General features: G+C 36.4%; 1 protein-coding gene across 3 annotated transcripts in view; it reads right to left on the reverse strand.

The window, feature by feature from the left end:
• Positions 1 to 12,530, reverse strand: part of LOC124383234 (potassium voltage-gated channel subfamily H member 7-like) — a 63,863-nt gene that overhangs the window by 26,883 nt on the left and 24,450 nt on the right. For 2 of the 3 annotated variants that reach the window (XM_046845702.1, XM_046845705.1), the window contains exons 3-5: positions 10,306 to 10,461; positions 3,018 to 3,452; positions 951 to 971 (exon numbers count right to left, since the gene is read on the reverse strand). In XM_046845702.1, the coding sequence (XP_046701658.1) occupies positions 951 to 971; positions 3,018 to 3,452; positions 10,306 to 10,461 (612 nt within the window). The remainder of the gene's footprint in view (positions 1 to 950; positions 972 to 3,017; positions 3,453 to 10,305; positions 10,462 to 12,530) is intronic. The other variant, XM_046845703.1, reaches the window with a different exon arrangement.

Genomic DNA, 12,530 nt, shown 5'->3' on the forward strand with positions numbered 1-12,530 from the left:
CATGAAAAAAACGCACTTCACCTGTGTTCTGAGCTGCACGGCATCGGGAGAAAAGCTTCACCGATGGTAATTTTTTAACGCACGACGATGCCAAAAGAAAAACTTTCGAGAGAAATTGTTGTGAAAGGAAGGAGAAAGACAGTGAACAATTACTTTCTTGGTAGGCTACTGTTTAGATACAAGCCGTGTAACAGACACTGTCTTACGTTAAAGCCTGTGTAAAGTTCGGTAGTTTCATATATAGACAGGTGCGGCTTATTTATGTTCAAAGTAAAAATCTTTGTCAAATTCAGTGCGTGCAGCTTATATTTGGGTGCGCTTAATAGTCCAGAAATTACGGTACATGATTCCGAAGAATAAAATCCTGAAATGGTACACTTAATGTGCCACAAATCAAAAACAGGCTTCACTCAAACATGCTTCAAAGTGATATGGTTCTGACAATGCACAGCATTTAAATGCAGGATTGATTTCCTATCAGACCTCATAATGAGCATTTTCATGCAAGGAAGTGAAAGGGAAAGGTTTTTTTTAGTCAGTACTGGCTAGGAGCAAATAATTATTTTATAGTAAAGTTAAACCTCGTATATTCAGCAGGAGTTCTTCTGCACTGCACTCTAAATCAAAGTCTGACCACAGCTAGACCGCTGGGACTCCTTATTGTTCCAAATACTGTCTTGTCATTACTGTATGAAGGGTATGCCTAAGGATTGATGTTTTTGAGAAGTGAACTCAGGCAGAAGCATACATTCTCTGGACACTTCAAAGACATATTTATAAATCCACAAGTAGAGGGGGATCTGATATTGCATGTAGATGCTAAGAAGATTTACTGTGCTTTGTGTTCAAAGGAGTCATACAACATGGGGGACTCAGACAATCATTGTCTTTTAAAACCATGCAGCAATCACTCCAAGATTGTAAAGCATTCAATCATAACATATTGTTACCTTTCATACTGCGGCCATGGTCTGAAATGCAGGAGAACATTGATCAGCCATTAGAGAATTAAAAAAAAAAATTCAGATTACTAGTAGGCTCTGTTTAGGGGTTTATTTTAAATTATTTTAAAGGTAATCCACTATATGGGAAAAAATATTTTAAGGTAGATCATCAATATTTGATTAACTAAATTAATGCCAGTTATGAAAATTAATCTTCCTACTGTTAATATTTCTATATACAGGGAGTGCAGAATTATTAGGCAAATGAGTATTTTGACCACATCATCCTCGTTATGCATGTTGTCTTACTCCAAGCTGTATAGGCTGGAAAGCCTACTACCAATTAAGCATATTAGGTGATGTGCATCTCTGTAATGAGAAGGGGTGTGGTCCAATGACATCAACACCCTATATCAGGTGTGCATAATTATTAGGCAACTTCCTTTCCTTTGGCAAAATGGGTCAAAAGAAGGACTTGACAGGCTCAGAAAAGTCAAAAATAGTGAGATATATTGCAGAGGGATGCAGCAGTCTTAAAATAGCCAAGCTTCTGAAGCGTGATCATCGAACAATCAAGCGTTTCATTCAAAATAGTCGACAGGGTCGCAAGAAGCGTGTGGAAAAACCAAGGCGCAAAATAACTGCCCGTGAACTGAGAAAAGTCAAGCGTGCAGCTGCCAAGATGCCACTTGCCACCAGTTTGGCCATATTTCAGAGCTGCAACATCACTGGAGTGCCCAAAAGCACAAGGTGTGCAATACTCAGAGACATGGCCAAGGTAAGAAAGGCAGAAAGTCGACCACCACTGAACAAGACACACAAGCTGAAAGCGTCAAGACTGGGCCAAGAAATATCTCAAGACTGATTTTTCTAAGGTTTTATGGACTGATGAAATGAGTGAGTCTTGATGGGCCAGATGGATGGGCCCGTGGCTGGATTGGTAAAGGGCAGAGAGCTCCAGTCCGACTCAGGCGCCAGCAAGGTGGAGGTGGAGTACTGGTTTGGGCTGGTATCATCAAAGATGAGCTTGTGGGGCCTTTTCGGGTTGAGGATGGAGTCAAGCTGAACTCCCAGTCCTACTGCCAGTTTCTGGAAGACACCTTCTTCAAGCAGTGGTACAGGAAGAAGTCTGCATCCTTCAAGAAAAACATGATTTTCATGCAGGACAATGCTCCATCACACCGTCCAAGTACTCCACAGCGTGGCTGGCAAGAAAGGGTATAAAAGAAGAAAATCTAATGATATGGCCTCCTTGTTCACCTGATCTGAACCCCATTGAGAACCTGTGGTCCATCATCAAATGTGCGATTTACAAGGAGGAAAACAGTACACCTCTCTGAACAGTGTCTGGGAGGCTGTGGTTGCTGCTGCACGCAATGTTGATGGTGAACAGATCAAAACACTGACAGAATCCATGGATGGCAGGCTTTTGAGTGTCCTTGCAAAGAAAGGTGGCTATATTGGTCACTGATTTGTTTTGTTTGGTTTTGAATGTCAGAAATGTATATTTGTGAATGTTGAGATGTTATATTGGTTTCACTGGTAAAAATAAATAATTGAAATGGGTATGAATTTGTTTTTTGTTAAGTTGCCTAATAATTATGCACAGTAATAGTCACCTGCACACACAGATATCCCCCTAAAATAGCTAAAACTAAAAACTACTTCCAAAAATATTCAGCTTTGATATTAATGAGTTTTTTGTGTTCATTGAGAACATGGTTGTTGTTCAAATTAAATCCTCAAATAAAATTAATCCTCAAAAATACAACTTGCCTAATAATTCTGCACTCCCTGTATATTAGTATATGCCTTGTATATTTAAAAAAATAATGACTTGAATATTAACAAAGTTGATAATTTGACATTTCTGACACACATAATATACAAAACTAGAAGAATAAAGAGATATTCAGTTCGGTTTGTGACTGTATAATTGCTACATTATTGTTTATGGACTTATGTAATTTTGGGACCGAACACTGACTTGCCAGTTTTTCTGCAAAAAAAAAACTTTTTTACAATACAACTCTTCTTGTAGCACATAAGAAATAAGCCTGTGGGTTTATTTACCTTCACTAGCATGTCGGTCCCTCAATAGGCGTTTGGAATTGGAGCTCAGGCCTTCAATATCATGCACCGATGAAGCTCGTCTTCTGCTACACACACTGTCTTTGGAGATAGACTGTGCAAGGCATGTAGTGGACTGGGCCTGAGACAGGCTTGGACGGTCCCAGGGCTGTTTAGGGGACGAGTGGTCGAGGGGTCCGGACACACTGATTGGGGATGAGTGGGGACTGGAGCTGATAAGGGCCTGTGTGTCATTGGCATCAGCAGGACTGCAGCTGTCCTTCGTCGGAGACTGGAAATCCCTTAGGGGGACAGAGTCATTGCTGGCTCTCGAAGAATCCACCATTACTGTGTCAGGGTCTTCCTGGGGCAGAGACTGTTTACTGGAAACTAACAAGTTCAAGGAAGGCAGGCGGAACCTAAAGAATCTTCCTTTCCCTGGAGGAGAAAAGAAAAAATATATTGGTTATGTCAAGAGGCATAGCCTACAGCTTTGGTGTATTTTGCAATCTGGAAAGTAAAAAAAATTGCAGTAAGAAGTAGGTATAGATATAGAACAGACAAGAAATGCATCAGTGTGGAACATTCTGTTCCTTCATTAAAAAAAAAAACATGAAACCAAATAAAATGGCCACTGTGAAGCCACAAAAGTATAATACGTCTCTGAGCTCATTCAGTATAGGCTCTTAGTATAGATGTATATCAGACAAGAAAAACTAAAATAGAACCAAAATTATAATTCAGCAAAGAGGAGGTTTAAAGGGAAACTAGAGCAAGAAAATGAATGACATTCACATTAGTCTTTAAATAGAGGGCATCGTCTCTTTCCAGAAATAAAAGGTCATAAATTAAGAGTGGATAGAAGGAAAAACGTAAAGTACAAAAGCACATATCTCATCTGTGTATTGTGAATACTGTATGGTCACTGATTAGAATAGGAAAGCCTAGATTTTCCACATACATTAAAGAATAGTGACATTATTTGTTTTGCAAAAGGGGGAGATTGGGCTCAGTGTCAGCTATGATATGGCATCCCTAGATAAGATAGAGCCTTGCTCAAGGGCCCAACACCAGCAGCTCAGTACTGGGGTTTGAACTCTCAAACTTCTTAAAAGTCACACAGAGCCTCAATCACTATGTCACCACAGTCAATGAACTACACACAAGACGAGTGTTTAAACTGTAAATTAAAGGCTGTATTTTTTATATACGTACATCAATTGTTGTACACCAAACTTCTATTTTCCAGAATTCTATTGTTTGATTCTGCACACACAGCAACTCTCAAGTATACATTTATTTTTAGCAACACGAGGCACAAGATGTAAGCAATTGTGTTTGATATTATTTTTTCTAAAATTGAATTATGTTGCTATGTGATGCAGACATCAGCGTTAGACAGTGATTTTAAGTGTGATTCTATCAACAACTATTATAATTTAAATACGTTTTGGGTATTCATTATATACCTCACCGATGAATAGTTATGTATAGTACAATTTTATGTCTATATTCTTAATATGAAAGTGCTTGTACTATATATTTTTTTATTATAACACAAACACTTAAGTATTGCAGAGCAGCAGCATGCTTTTTTGTGTAAAAGCATAATCCCAAAGTCCCAGTTAACATTAGGTTTTTAGTGGAAAAAGGTTTACCAGTATGATATGTCTGATCATTATTTGTTCCTAATTATCCTTTTATTAGTGATGCTATTAACAGCTACATTAGTTTTAGTTTTGTTTTTTAAGTTTATCACAACTTGATCAAATTAAATTGTGCAGTCCTGCAGTTATGAATTTCTACAGTATGTGTTGTTGCTTTAAAGTGTGCTGCATTTATCATTTTGTTGATATTGGAAAAATGTATTGACAAAGACACCCTCCAGAGACTTGTAATAGGGCTGCACATTTTCTAAAGAAATCCCAACAGAGAAACATGGCAAACCTTTCAGTAATAGATTGTCCAGCAGGAAACAGCATTATACAGTTTTTTTTATAGTGCCCAGTCTTGGTATTTTGTAATTTACTCCTTTTACACTTTTTAACATTTACCAAAAGAAGCAAACGCTTTACTAAATTAACATCTAAAAATTCACAACAATTTTGTTACATAATAATCTGCTTGTGTTAATTAGCATATATTTTAGAGTAGTTAATTAAGAATTAATTGCAAATTTAATTAAAACATACTGTGTTTAAAAGAACTGTGTTAAATAGAGATTGTTTGTGGTGATGGCTGTATGTTGTTTTTTAAATTTTTTTTTTATAACTTTGCTTTAGCAAAGATACGGTTTAAAATACATCTATTATGTGCACCAATTTAGATTTTACCTACAGTCCTGGATTTCACTTTGCTTCAGTGCTGTATATCTAGCCATTTCTAAAATAAGAGGCATCTGCAAAGCAACTTATTATTTAGACACAAGTGTATTCACTTAGGCAGTTACATTTCTGTTGACAAGTCAGTATGAGGAAGCTAAACAGCTTTTCCATGCAGTATTATCAGCTGTGCTCCAAATGGTCTGACTGCTCCAGGATTTAATTGTAAGCTTGTCTTGTTGTCAGTGTGGTGTTTCATATCTTCCTCCTGTATCCATGTGTTTTTTTTTATCCAGTTTCCCTCTAATAAGATAGTAGGGGCATTAGGTGGATTATTCTAAATTGCCCCTAGATGTAAATAAGTGTGTGACTTTGTGCAGGTGGTGCCCTGCAATGAAATGGCATCACAATCAGTGTGTATTTCATATTATATCCAATGTTCTACAGCAACACCAATAAGGATAAAACCCTTGACGATAAATGAATCAACATTTTGCATCTAAGTAACTGTGCACATTACAGGTCATATAGGTGTGTCCATGAAGAATATTGTGTAGTAAACAGCACACACTGGTAGTACATACAATACACAGGCATTATGTTGAAAACTGTGTGGAAAAACTCTGTGGGAGGGTGGAAAGGGCCACTGTGTTGTAATGACAGAAATCGAGCTCTTGAAGCTATACAACAATGGCTTCACTCAACAAGCTCATCAATCTACACCATACAACAACCTCTCTGCATTCACATGTACTGATGTTTAAACAAGTGCTGAACATGACACTTGCCTGTTATCTGTCCCCCCTTACACAAATACAGACCACCTTTGTTTCCTGTGGGTAAAAAGTCTATAGCATTGGAAATTTGACATTCATGTTTCAAAACACCTTATGCCAACTAGCTATGAAATCTCACTGAAATAAACAGTATAGACCAAAAATATGTTTCAAAGAAACTTTCAAATGGCTATCTGAGAACCCTTTTAGCAAATTACTGATTCAGATGATTAGAGACCTAAAAAGACAATATTGTTCTGTCTGGCGAAAGGTGGAACATGTGTCTAGAAAAAGTACAGCTCTTCCAAAGCCTAATGCGAGTCTGTGTTCTTGTGAGTGATGTTGACAGAGGGCATGCAGATCTGTGCAGTGGAGGTTAATAATGTATAAAGAGATATTAAACTAGCTTGGCTGCCTACTTTCTCTTTCTGCATCCATCACCTTTAAACACTCAGGCAGGTCTGGCACTAAAGCCTCTTTATAGACTCAATTTACTGTTAATGCCAAGTGCACTGCACTCAAATTGAATTTTAAAATACAAATATGTTCACTCACTGAGCACCCGCAAATGGTAGAAAAAAATATTTTTTTTTGACTGATCAGGCTATTATTAGACAACATACTGTAGACTCACAGATGATCAGATGCTGAACATCATAATGTAGGAGGTACTTTGTAAAACATTAAAACATAAGATTAGGTTCTTTGATAAGTTTCTTTTATTATTAAACCTGGTGCACAAACCCAATCAAAACAGTCATAACCGTCAAAACAGACTTGGGATCTATTAACCAGTAAAAATTACTGGATACCAAAAAACAAAATGATGAATGATGGTTTATGGTTAAAGTAATGGTTAATAAAAACCATCATGACAATCCTCATTTTTTTACTAATCAAAAATTCATTAATAAAATATACATTTTGCTCGTGCATGGCATGCTTTTGAAAGCAGAAGTTGAACATTGAATAGATGATTCCATTTAAAACATGGTCTCTAAAAACCTGCCCTGGGATTCTAGGTGGTTGCTGCTAGTCAGATAAAACCCTAACTACACAGGTATAGATATAGTTGATTACAAGTTACAAAGAGATTTGGGAGAGTTGGGAGGGAGTTACAGTTTCAGGCTTAAATCTTTTAAGTGTTTATCATTTCATAGACCCATAATACTACAGCATTAACTACTGCATGCCTTTTTGTGTTCTGCCAGATCTTGTCACAATCTTTTTGTGTCTTGTCACAATCTAGTCATAGCACACAAAGGTGACACTGATACAGAGCATTCACTTTCTTCATTTGGTTATGCAAAAAAACCCAACAACAAAAAAGAACCGAAACAAAAATACTACAGAAGAATGATCTGCCCTATTTTATTGAAAACGCTGCTTGGATACTTGAAGGCTGCAGTGTGAAACTGCAGTGTGGCAATTTAAAGGGTACATTTACTGTATTTAGTACTCCTGCCATAAATCACAAACACAAATAGAGCTAATGTGTGATAAAAGATTGTACATATTTGCTGTAATGTTCGTCTATTTCAAAAGGTCAAACCGTTCGAGGTTAGAAGGCTTAGCATATAGATTTAGATGCAAATGAAAACTCAAAGCAATGTTCTTTCTCTTGCCTCAGGCAAAGATATTGCTCTGTAGCCTAGTTAATTTTAATGGATGTGCATTTATATCTGTAAGTTCAGGAATCTAAGGGATCTGAATGGAATGTATTTGTTATGAGCAACTATTTTTTGTTATTATTTGTTATGTTCTTATTGCTCAGTCAATAAGTCTTAGACTTTTCAATAAATCTAGATTTGCTATATGGATCTTCTAAGTGTACATTTAGTGGGCATTACATGAGGCGTTTTTTTTTTTTATATACACAGGAAATATAATAACTTCTCCTGCTATATGTTGAGCTATTCTGCCTTCGCTGTCCTCTGTTTAACCTCTAAGGAAACCTCAGGAAATTTGATGATACAGGAAATCATTTTTTATCATCTCTACTTCGATGTGTATATAAAAAAATGTCCATGTGTACAAACATGCTTAAAACAACTCACAGCAGCACCTACATATACCTAAATAAAGCATATAAACACACTCAAACATATAGAGCACACACAAACAGTGAGCAGTGTGTAAGTGTGGCTACCATGTGCTCAGTGCAAGACGCGGCTTTAACACCTCCAGTCAAGCCTGTCTTGATACCTTGATGAATTTCACAAGACCACAGAAGCTTATAAAGATGTGTTTCTTCTGTGACTGACAGACAGATACACACACACACACACACACACACACACACACACACACCTCCACATACACACATACACAGCTAAAAATATCGCTCTCCCAAAAGGACAAACCAGGGTGAGAATGGAATTTCAGATATGATGACTCAGGACAAACTGTGATTAAACAGTTAACCCTGCTTAAAAACACAAAGATATATAACATGATCTTCACTGCTGCATTCTTTATTCTCACAGGAATAGGTCATATTTATAAAAACAAAATAAATTAATAAAAAAAACAAGCAGTATTTGAATTCTAATCTCAATCTATTTAAATTGCAACATAAAGGCAAATATCATGAAAACAAACTATGAGGTTCAAAAGCTCTGAAAAAAGACAAAATAAACATGTTAACATAAAAGTCCTAAAAACGTTCTATTCCGTTAATAAACCTTTATGTGAAACATATTTTTTTTTAATTCAGATCCAATTTGCATAATTCAGCTTTTGTTTGCAGGGATTACATTTTCTGAGGAAAAGAATGCTGTTATAGTGTAGTGTAGCTATAGTAACAAAATTATTATATTAAGGCAGCCATACCTAATCAGGTTATTTCTTATTTTCTTGATCTAGGTAAAGTGTCAAAAGCAAAATAAAAGCTTTACAGTAGTCATTTTTTTCTTTTAAGTAGTAACCAATTTGTGTGTTTGTGTGCATGCATAGAATAACTATAAAAATGTATTATAGAAAAAATATAAAACAAAACTTAATAAGAGAAATTACTAAAAACATGTCATGCATATACTGTAGTACTTAAGGGACAACTTATAAAAATATTTAAACCAAGAATCAAAATTCTAAAAACACACACACACACACACACACACGCACACGCACACGCACACAGCCACATGCACTCTCACACACATTTTATTTCCATTTGCTCACCCAGGACAAAAGAAAGGTTGGCCAAGGTGATATACGGAATGTTGAGTGAGGGAACAATACACATACATCATTTGTGTTAATCTTGTTCCAAGCTAATTTTCTGCCATTGCTTCTGTTCCCTGCAAGAAATTGAGCGTGTTGATTCCATCATAATTTCCTGAGATATCTCTCTTAGAGGCTGCAGTCTGGTGAATATAATTCCACTCTAACCTTGTGCTGTGTAACTGTGCCACACTAGCCATGTTCTTCGACAGCTCAGTGAGCTCTATCAGGTAGGTTCTGACACAGTGGGCCAAATACAACAGCTGTATAACTGCCAGACCATGACTCTCTTGTCAATGACTTCCTAGTGAAAAGACCTATGCTCTGGGGCTAATGTGTCCTTCTGAAGATTACTATCTTAATCATCCCAGGCCACAAGAAAACATAATGGCACAATGAGAAGGAGTGTTAGCAGCAACGTAGTAGCACTGAGGAAGTATAGAACACTGAGTCAGTATGTCTGTCTATCATCTATCACAGCAGTCTGCCATGACAACATAAAAGAATAACCACACACACACACACACACACTTCACTATACTGCAAAAACAAGCTATTGATAAACAACTGTTTATGTGGCCTTGTTATGAGTTTGCCCCTTCATCAATTCCAAATTCTAATCAGTTCATCTGCTGGCTAAAGTGATAAAGCTATTTATTTCAAACGCATGGAGAGATGGACAACCCAAAAAACATTCTGAACCTTTTAGTGGTCGCTAATTAGGTGTGGAACATACAGTGGTGTGAAAAAGTGTTTGCCCCCTTGTTTTTCCTCAATAATAAAAAACCTTCATTTAAAGACTGCATGTTGTGTTTACGTGTGTTATCTTTTACTAATATTTAGATTAGTTTGATGATCTGAAACATTAAAGTGTGACAAACATGCAAGAAAATAAGAAATCAGGAAAAGACACTTTCACACCACTGTACATTTTGATTAAAGTTGTAAACTGGTACAGGACTTTAGACTTACTGTAATCAGATTTTAGTGGAGGAGTGTATTTCAGCCTTTCCAGTGAATCAGTGCTGTCCTCTTCTAGAACATAATCAAAATTCAGGATGAACATCATCACCACACCCTCCTCATTCTTGACTGGAATGATGTGCGTATTGCAAAGAAAATCCGAACCTGGAAAGAGTCAAAAATACAAAAGAGTTATAGATACTTCTGCCATATTTCAAACCTCATTCCATCCCGCCCATCATATTTAAGGTTCCTAACAACCAATATCTGCTGCTTTAATTTCTGAATCCACTAATAAAACATTAGCTAGACAGTATTAGGGGAAATATAAGCAAATGTATATACCATTTAAGAAAGTAAGACAACATTTGTACAAAAACTTAAAGGAAAGCCCAGACCTGCAAAATTCATGAATTAATGTTTGCTATATAAAGAGTTCTATATTTAATGCGTGTCTATACAAATTTCATCAGGTATTTCATAAAATTTCATCACACAAACAACAGCAATGTGTTCCAGGAAGTGTTTCCTTTTATTTTGCTAGCTGATACCATACTCCTTAATGTCTTCTCCTAGATTGTTTCCCTGTTCCAAGCCAGGAATCAGTACATTATCTTTTAAACCAGAATCCATATCACAAACATGCACAAAACAGATACACATGTCACTAAATAACCACAATAAACACACACGTGTGTGTGTCTGTCTATGTGTCTTTTTGTTCATTAGTCAATAAGTCCATATAATCTATTTTTTGTATGTCGCTCTGGACAAGAGCATCTGCTAAATGCGAATGTAAATGGAAATGTACACAGCTGACCCAGCTACATCAAAATGATGCAGGCTCAGCTTCTATTGAAAATAAAACACAAGAAAAACACAGGCATCATGAATCTATCCCATCTGACATTAATGTTCCCTTTGTGTTCTTGTCCAATCCAGCTATTGTTCATTCACTGATCTCTTGTCCAGCAACCCAAGGGAATCCATTAGCAAAATACCCTCCAGCCTGTTACTACTGATGAGGAGATATCTAGACCTCGAGAGACCTGTACAGGGTTTAGGTGCCTGAAACAAGACAGGAATTGTTACCTTGTCTTTACTTTGATTTGATAAACAAGCCCTGAAATCTTAAACATTCTCAAAAGCTAATCTTTTATTAGCCAGCTATTTAATTTCAAGTTTCAACTGACACAATAAAGAAACAGCACCCATTAAAAATGTTGCCTAATTAAAAAAAAAAAACAAAGACCATGTGGTGGGATTTTGCTAAACCTGACAGTGAAAAACATGAAAAATAACAAATACAAGTTTAGCCCTGTGATCTCCATAATCTCCATACATTTTCATATGAATTTGATTAAACTCAATTGAAATGATGCTGGACAGACCAAGCCAACAGTTTGGGGTTATATAAATATATTAGAAACTTGGTCAGGTTTTCCATCAAAAAACTTAGTGCAAACTTTCATTCTCATCATTTATTAGCAACATTCTGGGTCTGAAAAGTATCAGAGGCAACAAACATAAAAGTGAGATTTCCAGTAAACAATGAAACTATATAACACATCTTCAGTTATAGCAGGGACTTTGTGTGGCTAGTAATTAATCAAAGATGCTAGTCTTGATGACAGTTTTAAAATGAACAGTGAAGTTTTCAAACCTTTAGAGGTAAGAGTGCAAGACAGACCAAAAGACTAAAACACTGCTTTCTGGTCTCATTAGGTAGTCATAAAACAAGCCAAATTTCTCTGCAGCACAAAAAGCAGATAGACAAGAGATATTGTGAATAACACAGGATACCTTTTACAAGAGCAAAAATAAACCAACATGTTAAGGAAAATATATTTCAAATTCAAGTTTATTTCTGTAGCGCTTTTCACAATCGACATTGTTTCAAAGCTTTACAGAACGTTATCCAGAGAGACTTACATTTATATAATGACCTGAGTTAACCTGGTCAAAATAATATGCTTGAGATATGAGTATATGCTCACTGCTCAGTAGAAAATATATAAAAAAAATGTAATAAATTAACCAGACCAAATTTTGAAACAACAATATTGGCATTTGGCCTATCTGGCAGTGTTTAAAAGTACATTCTCTTATGTGTGTCTCTGTTCTTCAGGAGGACACCTGATGTTCAATAAGCAGGAAGATCAAAAGATTCCTGCTGTTGCTAATCCTGTGTGCCTACAGTAGTCCGGGCTTGCAGACTCCTGGACATGTGTTCA

The sequence above is a fragment of the Silurus meridionalis genome, chromosome 3 (genome assembly GCF_014805685.1).
Source record: "Silurus meridionalis isolate SWU-2019-XX chromosome 3, ASM1480568v1, whole genome shotgun sequence".
Classification (NCBI taxonomy): Eukaryota; Metazoa; Chordata; class Actinopteri; order Siluriformes; family Siluridae; genus Silurus; species Silurus meridionalis.